The following is a 15844-nucleotide window of genomic DNA, read 5'->3' as shown; positions in this document are numbered from 1 at the left end:
GCTAATATTCTTTGAAATACAGCAAATGAAATTTTATCTCTTTTGGTAATCTTGGCCAAGTCACCTTATCTCTGTTTTTGTAGAAGAAAGATGCTAATACTGAGTAACTTGCTAAGGATACTGGTGGATGAATTGGCCAACTACTTAAAGGGCCTCACTTAACTCATTTTCCCCCCTCAATGAGTTTGTTAGTGGACTAATCTGACCAAACGGATTCACATTTAATGGTGTAGCCAAATTTAGGGAGTTAGATGTCTTTGGTTCTAGTTTGTCCTTCTAAATCCAGCTCTTGCCTTGTCAAGCCTCTTTCGCACTCCATTTCCTCATTATGCAACGTGTGGTTATGAACGAAGGAGGCTGAATTCCTAGTGTGGCTCATGAACTTGCTCCAAAGATATCCCAGAGTATTGGAAGGAAGATGTGAGTATCATAATACATGTAAAACCTCTTAGGGACATTATATTGAGGGAACTAATGGTCATTTGAAAACTCAGGTTACTGTGTGTGTGTGTGTGTGTGTGTGTGTGTGTGATTTAAATCATCTTCAGAACTTGCTAGTTACACCTTAAAACACTGAAAGGTATCAGCTGTAGGTCAAATGGGAAAATTTCTGGGGGTATTTAACCAGTGTAAAAAAGATTTCTGAAAATAGATGATGAAATATATAAATGCAAAAACCAGTCACTGAATGTAGTTAAGCATACTCATTTCCTGAGATTAAAGGTTCCGTGTAAGCACGTATAATTAATATTTACCAATAGCAATAGGACCTTGGCCCTTTCTGCAAAGAGCTCTGAATACATGCCAGGCATTATCTAATTAAACTACTCAACGCACCTGTGAAATGCTTTGGACTCTGTATTTTAAAGATGTGCGCACTGAAGCACAAGTGGGCTTAAACTAAACTCATTTAGCATGCCAAGGGCGAAATTGGATAGAAGGCTTTCAGTCTCATGATCTTGCTTGCCATTCTTCAACAGTGGCTGCCTCTAATCCACTCTATTCTAGCATAGCTCTGCCAAACAACATAGCTTCATAAGTCAGGGGAGAATTAAAGAAGAGTGCAAAGTAATTCCAATTATAGGGAAGTTAGATTTTTAAAACTTGAGCCTATCACCCACAATATTATTATCATTTACAGGAGAGTGTGAGTTAGTGCCATTCACTGCCTATACTGGTCATAGTAAGGGTGGAAACAGTTGTGCGAAATCTATTGGAATGTATGTTTGCCAGAGCTGGGCAATAAACAGCAACAGTGGCTATGAGAGTCTCTCCTATCCTCTCCCTCTAGCCTTCTTATTCTTAGGTATAATAATAGCTGCGATTTTTTGAGTGTCATGTGCCAAGCCTATTATACAAATTGCCCTTCAATCATCACTACCACCCCATAAAGTACATATTTTTGATCTCCATTTTATAAATGAGGCAGGGAGAGAGGTAAAGCAATTTAGCTAAGGGTAGACAGCTAACAATAACTAGTGATGTTAAGGTATAAGCCTGAGTCTTCTGATCCCAGAGCCTCTTCATTATGCTACCTCTCATTTGCTATAGTTGTTCTTGTTCCTGTCTAGTATTGGGCTCTGCAGGCTGTAGACATATCTGTATTGTCCCTATGCCTAATCCAGAGTCCCTGAACAAAGCCTTAGCTCAGGGCTTCAACATCTTGATCATCTTAGAGGCATACGATAAAAATAATTTAGCAATTGGTTGTAACACATTTATTTATTTCCCCTGGTCTGTGGTTTTTGGAAGTGTATTTTACTAACCTATTACTGCCATAACCTCCCTGCTTTGTTGGTTTCAGTAATCATCATGTGTATGCATTCGGCCTTGATTGGGGGAGAGACTCAGATGCATCTCTTGGAATGGGCTCATGATCTGAAAATGACTGATGGAACCTATGTCTTTGTTCCTTATGATGCCCTGCTCTACAGTTTACCTTATAAGCATACACCCTACCAGGTCCTGAGGAACAACCCAAAACTCCGGGAAGCCTATGATGCTGTGTTGACCATTACAGTGGAGTCCCAAGAAAAGACCTTCTACCAAGCCTATACTGAGGCAGCAGCTACACATGAAGTTCCTGAGAAGCTGGACGCAGATCAAGTAAGTGCAGATTCACAAGTTATAAGCAGAGGCCCTCAAAAATCGGGAAGGTAAATATTATTTCTATCAAGAGCCTCTATTCCATAGGAAGCTCCATCAAGAACAAGCAGCCACACACAAATTAAAAACATCTTTTGTTTGCAGAAAACATTTATAAAACAAAGACACAATGCTGGAGAATATTTTTTATTGTCACACCGCACACAATGACAGCATGCAACTATGAAGAATAAAGAAAATATACTTCAAAACAGGGAAACAAAGCTTTCATATATGCTAGTGCTGTTCAAGGGGGCTAGAGAGAGGAAGTCTTATTTCTGACCCAAGTTCAACTACTTTGAATAGTTTTGAATCTATTCAAAGTAAGACAAGACAGCTGGTATAATGAGACTCTACTAAGTTTATTACTGATAGAACTGGTATTTGAGAATGTGGCTTCTGTGTTCTTGGAAGAATTTGAGCTTCCCAATACAGAATCTGAGGATTACCCAGACTTTTCCATCTAGTCACCAGCATTGCAGGACCACCACATATTCCTGCACCACGAGGGCATGCTTTCTGTAAAATGTACAGCCTGGAGGAGCACGGTGAGTGTTTCCTATCGGTAGCTGGCTTCCAAGAGACAGAAACTAGGACAGGCTGGGCTACACATGCTTAGTTCTCCTTTCAAATTAACCAGTCAGATTAAGTCACTCCTCCTTTGTGGGAAGGAATGAGTAAGGGTTAAAGAGAGGTCAGGTGTTTTTTTTTCTGTTTTTCTTTTTTTCTTTTTTCTAGCAGAGCTATCTCTGTATTAAAGGAATTATTTGGATTGGGGAAGAATTCCTCCTTTCTAATATGCAAGGCATAATATTTACACATGTATAAATGAATATATGTATAAACATATTTCATGTTCAAATCACAAACACTTAAGAGCTAGAAGAAGGTAAAGAAGTGGAGAGGGGACTGGGGTGCCTGGGTGGCTCAGTCAGTTAAGCATCCGACTCTTGCTTTTGGCTCAGGTCATGATCTCAAGCCCCTCATTGGGTTCTGACAGCACAGAGCCTGCTTGAGATACTCTCTCTCTCTCTCTCTCTCTCTCTCTCTCTCTCTCTCCCTCTCTCTTGGCCCCTCCACTGCTTGTGTGTGATCTCTCTCTCAAAATAAATAAATAAACTTAAAATCTCAAAAAAAAGGAAGTGGACAGGAAGAAAGCGAAAGGAATGGGGAGCAAAGACAAAAACAAAGAAGAAACATACAAAGAAGACAAGGAATATGAGAAGATGGGGAGGCCAAAGCTATCACTTAGATTTGAAAAAATACAGAGAGGGTTGTTATAGGTTGTAGGCCAGATGTAAGAGAAGGTAGTTATTTTCAGAAGTATTTAGAAGAAAACATACGTAGGATTAAAAGTTCTAGCATTGGCTAGTATACTGTATCAGTTACAAAGCCTCTGGCTGCAAGAAATAGACTATTCAACACAAAATGGCCAGTAATGTTTTTTTTCAAAATTTGAAGCTATGGGAGCTCAAGAGTCAGTTAATTCATCAGCTCAATGATGTTATCAATGAACCAGGCTCTACTCATCCTTCCTCTTTATGAGCTATAGAGTGCTATCTTGACACCATGATTTGGTTGGTCTCACGGTCCCATGATGGCTGCCACAGTTCCAGACATCACTTATTATAGGTGGAACTGTCTACAGATAAAAATGGGGAATGTTCCTTTCTTGTGCCTCTAAGAGTGAGGAAATCTTTCCCAGAAGCTCCTCATGCAGACTTCTCTCCATACTTTCCTGATCATATTCGTGCCTCATATGCATACCTAAGTCAATAATTTAGAAAGAGGAACAAGACCATCATGATTGACCCTATGGCTGCCAGAAAAATGTGAACAGAATTGAGATTCTGTTAGTAGGAAGAAGGCTGTCAGGTAGGCATCTGATTGTGTCTAACACTCACATTCTCCATGATATTCTCCTTTTTATCCACCCCTTTTCTTTATCCTGTGGCCTGCTTGTCTCTCTGAACAAATGATTTAGATAAAATTTAGGTTTAGTTTAAGTATTGATAACGAAGATGTTGCCAATCTTTGTTCTAATAAAATAAAGTAGTGGAGATATTAACAGTACTGATTTTCAACTTTATTGCTACTAATATGTTTATAATAAATATTTCTTTTAGGAGACACATGTATTTAAAAACAAATGGTCAGTTTGGTCAAGAATTGCAAGAATCCCTCAAATTGCTAAGAATGGTTGCCCAAACCATTTGTTTGGTATATTTATCAACAAGCAAAGAGATGGTGAATTTTTTCCTTAATTTTTAAAAATGTTTTATTTATTTATTTATTTATTTATTTATTCCCATTTTTTAAAAATTTTATTTTTTTTAAATTTACATCCAAGTTAGTTAGCATATAGTGCAACAATGATTTCAGGAGTAGATTCCTTAATGCCCCTTACGTATTTAGCCCATCCCCCCTCCCACAACCCCTCCAGTAACCCTCTGTTTGTTCTCCATATTTAAGAGTCTCTTACGTTTTGTCCCCCTCCCTGTTTTTATATTATTTTTGTATCCCTTCCCTTATGTTCATCTGTTTTGTTTCTTAAAGTCCTCATATGAGTGAAGTCATATGATATTTTTCTTTCTCTGATATTTTTGAGAGAGAAGAGAGAGAGAGAGAGAGAGAGAGAACAAGCAGGGGGGCAGAGAGAGGGAGACACAGAATCTGAAGCAGGCTCCAGGCTCCGAGCTGTCAGCACAGACCCCAACTTGGGGCTTGAACTCAAGAACTATGAGATCATGACCTAGGCCAAAGTCAGATGCTTAACCGACTGAGCCACCCAGGTGCCCTGAAATGGTGAATTTTTATACTTTTTAGCCAATGGTATGGCACCACATAGATACAGACTGTCTTTTTAATTTAATCACAAAATTGAGGGAAGGCGAAAGGTGTGTGTGTGTGTGTGTGTGTGTGCATTGTACATGTATATGAACAGATATTTTGATACAAAAACTCAGATCTTCTCTTAATATTTGATCCAATATCTTTGAGGTTGTGGAAAGCATAAGATAATTAAGGCAAAAAAAAGAGACACCATTATCTTGGTTGCTAGGCAGCCTCTACTCTGCTTTAGACAAGAAAATAAAGAGAGCTAGAACAAAGAATCTAGATCTTACAAAACAGCTTGTTTTGAATCTAGATCTTATCTAACAGATTGTTTTGGATGCGTTTCCACCCCCACCTTGCAGGTGCCTATGCTATACCTTCATAACCAAAGATTGATAGAAGGATGAGACAATTATCTTCACATTTCTGATAAACAAAACCTCCTTTTCCTTAAATTATTTTCCTAAATTTTTGAAGGCAGCTGGTATAGCAGAAAGAGCATATGATAAGGAGTTAGACAAACATGGGTTTGAATCCCAGCTCTCACTCCTGCTAGCTGTGTGTCCTTGGGCAAATTACTTACACTTTTTTGAGTCTCAGTTTTCCCATCTGTAAAATGGGTTAGTGATCTACATCTTCTAAGATTATTGCAAAGATTAAACAAAGTCACACTTGTAAAGTAACTATCTAAATGTCTGGCTCACAGCTACCTTCCTTTCCACTTTCTCTTCCCTGGGGCCAGAATGACCTTATTAATTCATGGTGATTTATTATCCAAGTTATAATCTGACTTGAGCTCCTTCTCAATATTCTCAGCTTTCGAGATGATTTTTGCTTTCAATTTTCTTAGATCAAATTATGTAGTTCATTGTTTGCTTGTCCCTGGCTCCTGATATTTTTCCTGTGTTCACTCAACAGATCAACAATTATTTACTGGGCACCTGCCATGTCATGCACTATGTTGAACTCCGAGATAGAATAGTAAGCAAGATTTTTGTTCGTGGTGTGTTGGAGCCAGTTTACAAAAGCTGACTTTGTGCATCTTTTCCCAATTCTCTTTTTAGTGACATCATGTTGATAGCTAGAAATCAGGCACTGGGAATATTTACACCACAGAAATAGGTAAATGATACAAGAATATTTTTTTACTTCTCATAGAGTTAAACATTTACTAGTCCATCACTTATTCCTGATCTTAGGGGGCTTAAATTCTTGTGAAAAAGACAGTTAGGAAATGAATAAACAAATATATGAAAAACATGGCTGTATTTCTCTCTTGCCAATAACTTCCAGTGGAATTGAAATTTCTATGGATCGACTATATTGCCTATAGCAGGTTTGCAATCTCTTTAATTTATGCCCTTACTTCTTTAAAAAGTAAAAACAAAGACTGTCAAAGTGGTATGTGCACATAGTTTTAAAGGTCAAGAAATCCTAAAAAGTTTGTGTCAACAACGAAGCAGTCCCTAGGCCTCCTTCCCACCTTTCATCAGGAACAACCACTTTCTTGTCTTTTTGCTCTTTATTCTGGTATTTACCTCTGGGTTGTTGACTTTCTGTTACAGTTGAGGATTTTTAGCTCTTATATACTTCCTTACCCTCCTTCGAACTTTCAATATAATTCTGTCACAATTTTTAGTTAAATTCATATTTGGTATTTCTAATATTATACCTATCGAAGTATCATTCGTTGCTGATCCATGTAGTATACTAGGTAACCATTCATTTCACATGTAACTTTTGATTTTTACTGAGGTTAATAATTGCTTTATTCTTTTTTTTTTAATTTTTTTTAACGTTTATTTATTTTTGAGACAGAGAGACACAGAGCATGAATGCGGGAGGGTCAGAGAGAGAGAGGGAGACACAGAATCTGAAACAGGCTCCAGGCTCTGCACTGTCAGCACAGAACCTGACGCGGGGCTCGAACTCACGGACGTGAGATCATGACCTGGGCCGAAGTCCGACACTTAACCGACTGAGCCACCCAGGTGCCCCAATAATTGCTTTATTCTTAAATTTGTTTACCTTAATTTGAATTTGAAAGTCTTTCCACACTGGCTGATAAAGCTGTAGAATTCTTGCAGAACAAATTTTATATATCGTAAAACCCCTTATCAATTTCATTTGTTTTTTTCTGAGGCTCTCTGTCTTCCTGTTCCGATCTAAACTTACTGTTCCCTAAAGCTTCTGCACAACTATTATGCTAAGATCTCCCTTTTCATCACCCTGGAAGGTCCCTTTCTCCTTTTTTTTCTGTACTGCACCACTATTTCATGAATCTCGGGACTCCCTTTTTTTTTTTTTTTTTTGTTTACTCTCTTGTTTTGGTGGAGCACATTCTCTAGTGAGGAAGGTACACAGAAGGTAAATTTTTGAAATTTTGCATGTCTGAAAGTCATTATTCCAACCTCATTATTGATTGATAGTTTGAGTATATAAATTTAGGTTAAAAAATCATTTTCCCTGGGGTGCCTGGCTGGCTCAGTTGGAGAAACATGTGACTCTTGATCTTGGGGTCATGAGTTTGAGCCTCTCATTGGGTGTAGAGATTACTTTAAATAAATAAATAAAATCAAATAAATCATTATCCCTCAGCACTTTAAAGACATGGCACTTTGTCTTCTAATTTCCGTTGTTGGCACTGATAACTCCAATGCCATTGTTATTACTGAATCTTTGATGCAACCTGTTTTTGCTCCTCCTCATCTCCCCCAGAAGCTTTAAAGATTATCTCTTTATTCCTGATGTTATGAAATTTCATGATGATATTTGGATCTTTGACATATATTATGCAATATCTATTGTGAGGCCTTTAAATCTCATTCCACATGAGAAATTTTTGTATATTATTTATTTGATAATTTCCTTAACAACATTGTCTTTGTTCTCTCTGGAAACACTATTAGTTGTTTATAAGATTGTCTGGGTTGATTTTTTAATTGTCTGATTATTTCTCTTGTATCATCCATTGTTTTGTTGTTAGTTATGCTTCTTAAAGGAGTGCCTCAACTTTACGTTCTCTTTTGCTGATTAAAAAAAAAAAACTTTTTGCTATCAAACTGTTAATTTCCAAGCTTTGATCCTTGTTGATTGATTATTCTATTTTCATGGCATCCTGCTTTTGTTTTGTAAATATAGTATTTTGTCTTATTTCTTGTCAGATACTCATTGTACTTTCTTTGAAATTTTTTTTTTCCTGTTTTCTGTGTTTTTCTTCACTTCTAATTTTTCATGCTTCTTTGTTTTGGTCTTTCTATTTCATGTTGGAAGCTTTCCTTAATTCTCTGGCGATCTTGGCTGTCCATATTTAAGAATGAAGCTCTAGGGGCGCCTGGGTTGTGCTCTCAGACAGCAGGCAAGCTGCCAGTGTCAAACTCAGCCTTCCTACCCAAGTAGGCTTTAGCACCAGAAAGGGCTTCCTTTGGGCCATATGATGGGTAACATTGTGTTCCAAACACTGCAGGGGAAAGACAACAAATTTCTACTTGAATGCTTGCTTTTTGCCACCTAAAAACCAACAAATGGAAGACTGGGAGAAAACTCTAACAGGAGTACGGTAGTCTCTTTATCTGGTTATGAAGCTAGGTGCCTTCTTTTTTTTTTAATTTTTTTTTTCAACGTTTATTTATTTTTGGGACAGAGAGAGACAGAGCATGAACGGGGGAGGGGCAGAGAGAGAGGGAGAGACAGAATCGGAAACAGGCTCCAGGCTCTGAGCCTGATGAGCCTGACGCGGGGCTCGAACTCACGGACCGCGAGATCGTGACCTGGCTGAAGTCGGACGCTTAACCGACTGCGCCACCCAGGCGCCCCAGCTAGGTGCCTTCTTAACAAATTCTAAGCAAAGATATGGAGTCTACTTCTAGCCTCTTCATCCTTATTTTCCACATTGTGGCAGTTCTTGGAAAGAGATCTCTACTTCTCCTGAATGTCACATTATCCTTTAGAATTCCAGAAGCACTTCAGATCTTCAAAACTCTTAATAAGCAATGATTTTTATAATTATTTTTAAAAGCAGTGATACTTAAATTTTTATATTTTAAAAACATGCCCGGGGCACCTGGGTGGCTCAGTCGGTCGAGTGTTCAACTTCGGCTCAGGTCATGATCTTGCTTCATGAGTTTGAGCCCCACGTCGGGCTCTGTGCTGACAGCTCAGAGCCTGGAGTCTGCTTCAGATTCTGTGTTTCCCTCTCTCTCTGACCCTCCCCTGCTCAAACTCTGTTTCTCTCTCTCTCCCTCTCAAAAATTAATAAACATTGAAAAAGATTAAAAAAATATTGAAGCTCTAAACAACAGATTTGAAGTTGTATGTACATTACATGTTTGTTGGCCAATGGGCTTCAGCGTAGGGAAATTGGCTACCCAGCTGGGGTTGTTTGTCAATATATGTAGATCTTGCCTCTTGGGGTACACTTTTTTTCACAGAATACTCCAGTCGCCTTGGGAGTCATAATCCTGGCTGTCTCTATTCTAGGAGTCATGTTAGGGGAAGGAGACTGGGACTCTCATTATTAAGTATAAAGACATTAACTTTATCATTCCTTTTGGTGGCCCATGTAATGTCTACCTTCCTTTGGAGTAAGTGTCCCAGTTCTGGAGCTGCTCTGAATCAATTTAACATGTTTTCTGCAGGAATCTGGCTTTCCTCAATAGAAGTGGGGATGGTGGATGTCGAACTACTTCTTATACAGCTATTCACACAGCTATCCCTCCTTTAGAGTTCTGCCTCACTCCCAATTCTATAGTACTTGGTGCCTCTAATTCCTAAGCCTTTCTGGGACTCTCAGGGGGAAAATCTGCTTGTTGCTTACCGATATTGCCCTCTTCAGGTACTCAGGTTTAATCGCCCTCTACTCTGCTAAATCAGTTACCACTTTCTGTCTTCATATTCTGTGGTTTGGAGTTACTGATGACTCCTATTACTAACAAATATGGAGGGTTACTGTTTCTGTTCCTTGTCCTCCTTGTTTGGGAGTGATATTTGGGAGGAGGAAGAGAGTGAAGAAAAAAATCTTGATTTCAGTATCTGTAATCAGGAAGTCATGAAAGATAAAAGAAGTCCCAAAAACGTTACTGGTGGATCTACCACAGTCAATTCATTAATTTAGCAAGTATTTATTAAGCTCAGATATGCCATGGTAGTTAGGAGCATGGGCTTTGAAGGCAGAGTGCTGTACATTTACATAAGTTCTCTATATCTTTTTTTCATTATTTTATTTTATTTCTTTTTTTAACATTTATTTATTTTTGAGAGACAGAGTGAGAGCAGAAGAAAGGCAAAGAGAGAGGGAGACACAGAATCCGAAGCAAGCTCCAGGCTCTAAGCTATTAGCACAGAGCCTGATGCGGGGCTCAAACCCATGGACCATGACATCATGACCTGAGCTGAAATTGGACACCCAACCGACTGAGCCACCCAGGCACCCCACCTTTTCATTATTTCAGATTGGAAATAATAATAGTAGCTACCTCATAGAGTTGTTTTGAGGATTAAATGAGTTAATACACACAAAGAGCTTGCCTGGCACCTAGTAATCTCTCAATAAATGTGTTTATTATTACCGGTATGAATGTTGTTCTTTTTATTATTATTGTGGGCTAGGCACTCTGCAGGTGATATCGTAGAGAACAAAACAGAAATAAGTTCTTCCCCCAATAAAGGGGAACAGTTTTATCATTTCAGGTTGCTAAGAACACTGGGTCTAAATTTGGGATTTTTAAGGGTGCCTGGGGGGCTCAGTTGGTTAAGTGTCAGACTCTTGATTTGAGCTCCCATCATGGTCTCATGGTTCATGAGTTCGAGTCCCACATTGGGCTCCACACTGACAGTGCAGAGCCTGCTTGGGATTCTCTCTCTCTCTCTCTCTCTCTCTCCTCCCTCCCCTGCTTAAGCACTCTCTCTCTCTCTCAAAATAAATAAATTAACTTAAAAAATAAATAAAATTGGTACTTTTAGGTGCACCTCGCTGGCTCTGTCAGTGGAGCATGTGACTCTTGATCTTGGGGTCGTTTGAACCCTGCGTTGGGTATTGAGATTACTTACAAATAAAAAATCTTAAAAAAAAATAAAATTGGGACATTTACTTATTGGTCACAATTCAAGAGTGGGATGACGTACTTGAACACTACATTTCCGGGATATTACCAGAGTTCTGTGCTCCTCTTCTGAAATGCAAACAATAGCAGCGATCATGCATTCAATGCTTGCTCTGCACCCGCTAGTTAACAAAAATGGTCTCATCAAATCCTCAGATAAAGCCTTCAAATTAGGTATTATTATCTCTATTTTATGGATGATGAAACTGAGGCTCAGGGTAACCTGCTCAAGGTCATACAACTGGCAAGTGGCAGAGCTGGGATTTCGACAATAATCTGCTACTGGAACCTGACCATTTAACCACACGTTAGCCTTTCACCGTGTCCCATGTCTAATGATTTACTCACAGTAATATTACTAAGTGACTAATACTTTCATTTGAATGGGATTTTAAGATTCTTTTCCTCTAACATAGGAGGTGATAGGGCTCTACCAGGACTCATGGAAACAGAACAATAAATCAGAATGGAGAGATTGAGGGTGAGAAGCCAGTGACAAATTTCCTAAATTAGTCTCAGGATGATTGGGCAAGGATTGTCACTTTGTACCTTTAAGCTTCGGCACAAAATAAACTTCTGAAGTATAGTTTTAGTGCCTGCATCCTTTATTTTGCTGCATTCTTGTGTTCAGTAAACTTCTATTGGCTATAAATGCATATTGCTGGAACACACATTTTGGATAATTTTTCCAAATGTGGCCTCATTTGACTAAGCAAAGGAAATCCTCTGGATTTCTCAGCAAGCCCAGGGGGGGACCTTACACTCCTGCACTGATTGTTTTCTATTACCTTAAATAAAGGTGCCTGGCATGGGGATGGTTGGCTGAAGGTGATGTGGTTAGGACTGAATGAAGCATTCCAGGATAGGGCCCACGAGACAGCTGTCAGAAACTGTTGCCTGCAGCTTACATTGGCTACAATCGTCTTTGTGCATCATTCAATAAAAAATAAAGGTAATGTGTTCATCAGTATCATAGCAAACAGATTGGGTTATTTGCCATCTCTTGGCAAAGTCCAAGGATTGAAATCATTCATTGTTGGAGGTACTACCTTTAATAACAGGAACTCAATTACCATTTGGTTCCTTGCTCTCTGCATGTGCCTGGATTTTTGTTCAAAAGTGATGTAGAAAAAAAAGTGATGTTGCCATTTTGTCCTTCAAATGATATTTTCCAACCCAGGTATGTTTCAGTGTATGCTTCTAAGGACAAAATGCCTTGAAAGCCAGTTTTGTGTCTTTCAAGCACAGTAAATCTGAACTGATGATAGTCAACAACAGCATTGAACAAATTGAACAATTTTGAAAATCACTGCTCCTGACCCAGACCTTGTTCTCTGGGATACTACACTCCAAAAAGCCTAGGGTAGAGCTAGCTAATGTCAGTGAAAAACAGTCAAGGGTAAGTTTCTATTGTCTTTCATTTATTCATAATTCAATCAGGTTCAGGTCTATACAACAGGCAAAACCAATAGACTGAGTCATGAATTGTTTCACCATTCTGGGCTGTGATGTCAACAAGGCCATGTGCCTGACAGAAGCTCCTGTCAATCCTGTCTTGCTTCTTTGGCGCTGTAGTCAGAAGCCAGGACAGAGGTTGTGGGTAGTGTCCTTTCTTCCCCTGTCCCACCTTCTACCTCTTCTTTTTCTCATTATTTGCAGCAGCTGCAGCTGGAGACCTTTTGTGACCAATGCTAACAGACTGTGAGTCTGACTTACAGGAAGGGGCCATTTCTACTGCTGAAGGGCTCAGTGGGTCAAACAGCAACACAGACCAGCTGGAACACAAATCTAAGCCCTCACAGTGACAGTGAGCCATTGTGACTGTTCTTTTTTTTTTTTAAGTTTTTATTTATTTATTTTGAGAGAGAGAGAAAGAGTGAGAGCGCACACGAGCAGGGAGAGAGGGGCCAAGAAAGCAAGAGAGGGCCAGAGAGAGAAGGAGAGAGGGAATCCCAAGCAAGCTCCACACTGTCAGTGCAGAACCTGACCTGGGGCTTGATCTCATGAACCGTGAGATCATGACCTGAGCTGAAATCAAGTCAGACAGATGCTCAACCCACTGAGCCGCCCAGGCGCCCATGACAGTTCTTTTGCAACTGAATGCTGTTGTTATGCTATTGTTAACCTATGCCCTTTCCTTTAGCTTCAGCTTCCTCTACCATACTTTTGTGGCTGTGGGTGTGTGGGCATGCGTGTGTGTGTGTGTGTGTGTGTGTGTGTGTGTGTGAGAGAGAGAGAGAGAGAGATGATGGAGGCTAGAGTCTCCTGAAAAACAGGCTTCAGGTTTCAGTCATCTTAGAGAGTTGCCGTCAGTCAGCTCTAACAGGGGTCAATCCAAGAACACAAAGGACAGCATAGCCTGGCCAGCTCAAAATCCTGTAAGATGGGTCAACTCAGAGGTGAGGGTGTTATTTTTAATAGTTTTAATCTTTGCTTTTGGCTGTAGGTAGATGCATTCTCCTTCCCAGAAAGTTCTGTGCCTTTCAAAACAGAATACTAGCATTTTCTCTGCTTTCAGGGGCTTGTTGCCCTGTGGTATTTTACTCATTTATTTTACTAGTATTGATTTTATACCCCACCTTCCAACTTGAACTTATTGTCATAACCTACCAAAGCCCTAGAAAACAGGTGGGTCTTGCAGAAATCCTAAAGACAATTAAATGGAGCATCTGAGAATGTCAAAGGGAGAGTTAGTGGAAAACCCCTCAAGAGACCTCAGTGTGTGCTAGGCAACTAAATGTGGATTCCTTGGTAGCAGCACATGCCATCCATTCCCCATGCCTATTTATTTAAAAAAAATTTTTGTAATGTTTTTTGACAGAGAGAGAGAGAGAGAGAGACAGAACACGAGTGGGGGAGTGGCAGAGAGAGAGAGAGAGAGAGAGAGAGAGAGAATCTGAAGCAGGCTCCAAGCTCTGAGCTGTCAGCACCGAGCCTGATGCAGGGCTCAAACCCATGAACCATGAGATCATGACCTGAGCTGAAGTCGGACTCTTAACCAACTGAGCCACCCAGGCGCCCCAGAATGGAGTAGCTTTTAACAAAGATGGGGGAAGACTCCTAGAGGAAGCAGGAAGATTTGAGGTAAAAATCAGGAGCTCAATTGTGGGTACATTGAAATTTGACATCCAGGTAGAAATACCGGAGCAAGCAGTTGACTTTTGAGTGTGGAATTTAGGAAACAGGTCTGAGATGGAAGTATAAATCTGAGATATATGGTATAGATGTGGTACTTAAAGCAAGGAGACCAGAAGAGATCACCAAAGGAATGAGTGTTGATAGGGAAGAGGACTAAAGACGGAACTGTTTAACATTCTAATGTTAAAAGATCAGAAGATGAAGAAAAAAAGAACATGTAGAGTCCAAACAAAAATGTCTGCAAGCTAAATTTGGTCCCTGTACTAGACCAGGTGTTAGGAAATTTCACAGAAGTTCATGCCAATAAAAGAACACAGGTAACACCTATTTCAATCAAAAATGCTAAACTAAAAAACAGAAAACCTGGATTCTAGTCCTGATTTCATGTCCAGGTGAGTGACTTGGACAAATCACTAAACTACCTTGGGTCTCCCTTTCCTGTATAAAAAGAAAGACAGCTAGACCAAATGATGTCCAAGGTTTAGACATTCATGCTTCTAGACATTTCAGGGAGGAAGAAACTGAAGCCCAGAGAGAGTGGATAATAAGTGACTTGCCCAACATCCTGGCATTAGGAAGAAACCACAGGCCAGTGTGTCTTCTTCTATGTTGTTTTAAGTCCTTTGTGTATATTAGAATACCTGCGGAGCTTTTAATAATAGTGATTACTGGGTCCCAAACCTAACGTGTCTCATTTTGTTGATCTGGGTTGGGTCTGGCATTGGTGTTTTTGACACTACTTGGGTAACTGAAAACCCTCTGCTCTACACTAACGAGGCATGGCAGTGTCTCGCTAGTTGCTGTACCTCTCTGCATCTTGACTTGTATTTCCAACATGAAAATGATTCACTCAATTTTAAACCCTTTTATTCAGATGAAGTTTGTTATAGGAGGATAGCTTTCTAGATCTTGTGAAACCAAAGTAGCAAGTATCAGCTTTCTCTGAAGCTTGGTAAAATGGCATGACCATAGCTTTATTGAACTCCATCCTAGAAATGAAATGTTATGGAAAACCATGAATCCATGTTCTGGTGGGGTGGGGGGAGGAAGGAGGGAGGGATTGTTCTCTCTTTCTCCCTATCTTTTTGGAATAAAAATACAAGTTTGTTCCAAAAAATTTTTACTAGGTTAATTATCAGTGCATTGAGCATAGTACACGAGTATTGTTGCTTTTACTATGTTTATATAGCAGGCAAAGTCATGTCGTCCACCTTGGAAGCCTTAATGCTTTACAGTGGCTTCTCACCAAAGCTTTGCCACTTTGGACACCAACATGAAGAAAAGGTTGCTTGATTAAAACCCGCATTCTCCATATGTTGCAACATTTGGCTCTGTGTTTGTGGGTGCATATGTGTCAGGATGCATGTTTGCATGTGTATGTGTGGGGGTATGTGCTTAAAACCGTATTCTAGTGTTCACTTCCTTTGGGGAGCATGTGTCTAGGAGAATAGCCACTTTGGACTAAGACAGGACACAGACATGGACTGTGGAGACACATTATTTACAGTCTTCCCACACACACCTACCACTCTAGTAGTGTCAGTAAAATGATTTCACCATGCATAATGCACCGGTAATTAACGTGGTAAATTTCCTGTGCATGCCTCTTGCTGATTCCATTCTTT

General features: G+C 39.7%; 1 protein-coding gene across 1 annotated transcript in view; it reads left to right on the top strand.

The window, feature by feature from the left end:
• GUCY2F (guanylate cyclase 2F, retinal) overlaps window positions 1-15844 on the top strand; it is a 104406-nt gene that overhangs the window by 19635 nt on the left and 68927 nt on the right. The window contains exon 3 of the mRNA XM_043569732.1: window positions 1805-2106. Coding sequence (XP_043425667.1) covers window positions 1805-2106 — 302 coding nt within the window. The remainder of the gene's footprint in view (window positions 1-1804; window positions 2107-15844) is intronic.

Source organism: Prionailurus bengalensis, chromosome X (assembly GCF_016509475.1).
Source record: "Prionailurus bengalensis isolate Pbe53 chromosome X, Fcat_Pben_1.1_paternal_pri, whole genome shotgun sequence".
In the NCBI taxonomy this organism is placed as follows: Eukaryota; Metazoa; Chordata; class Mammalia; order Carnivora; family Felidae; genus Prionailurus; species Prionailurus bengalensis.
This window is presented reverse-complemented; position numbering and strand designations above follow the sequence as displayed.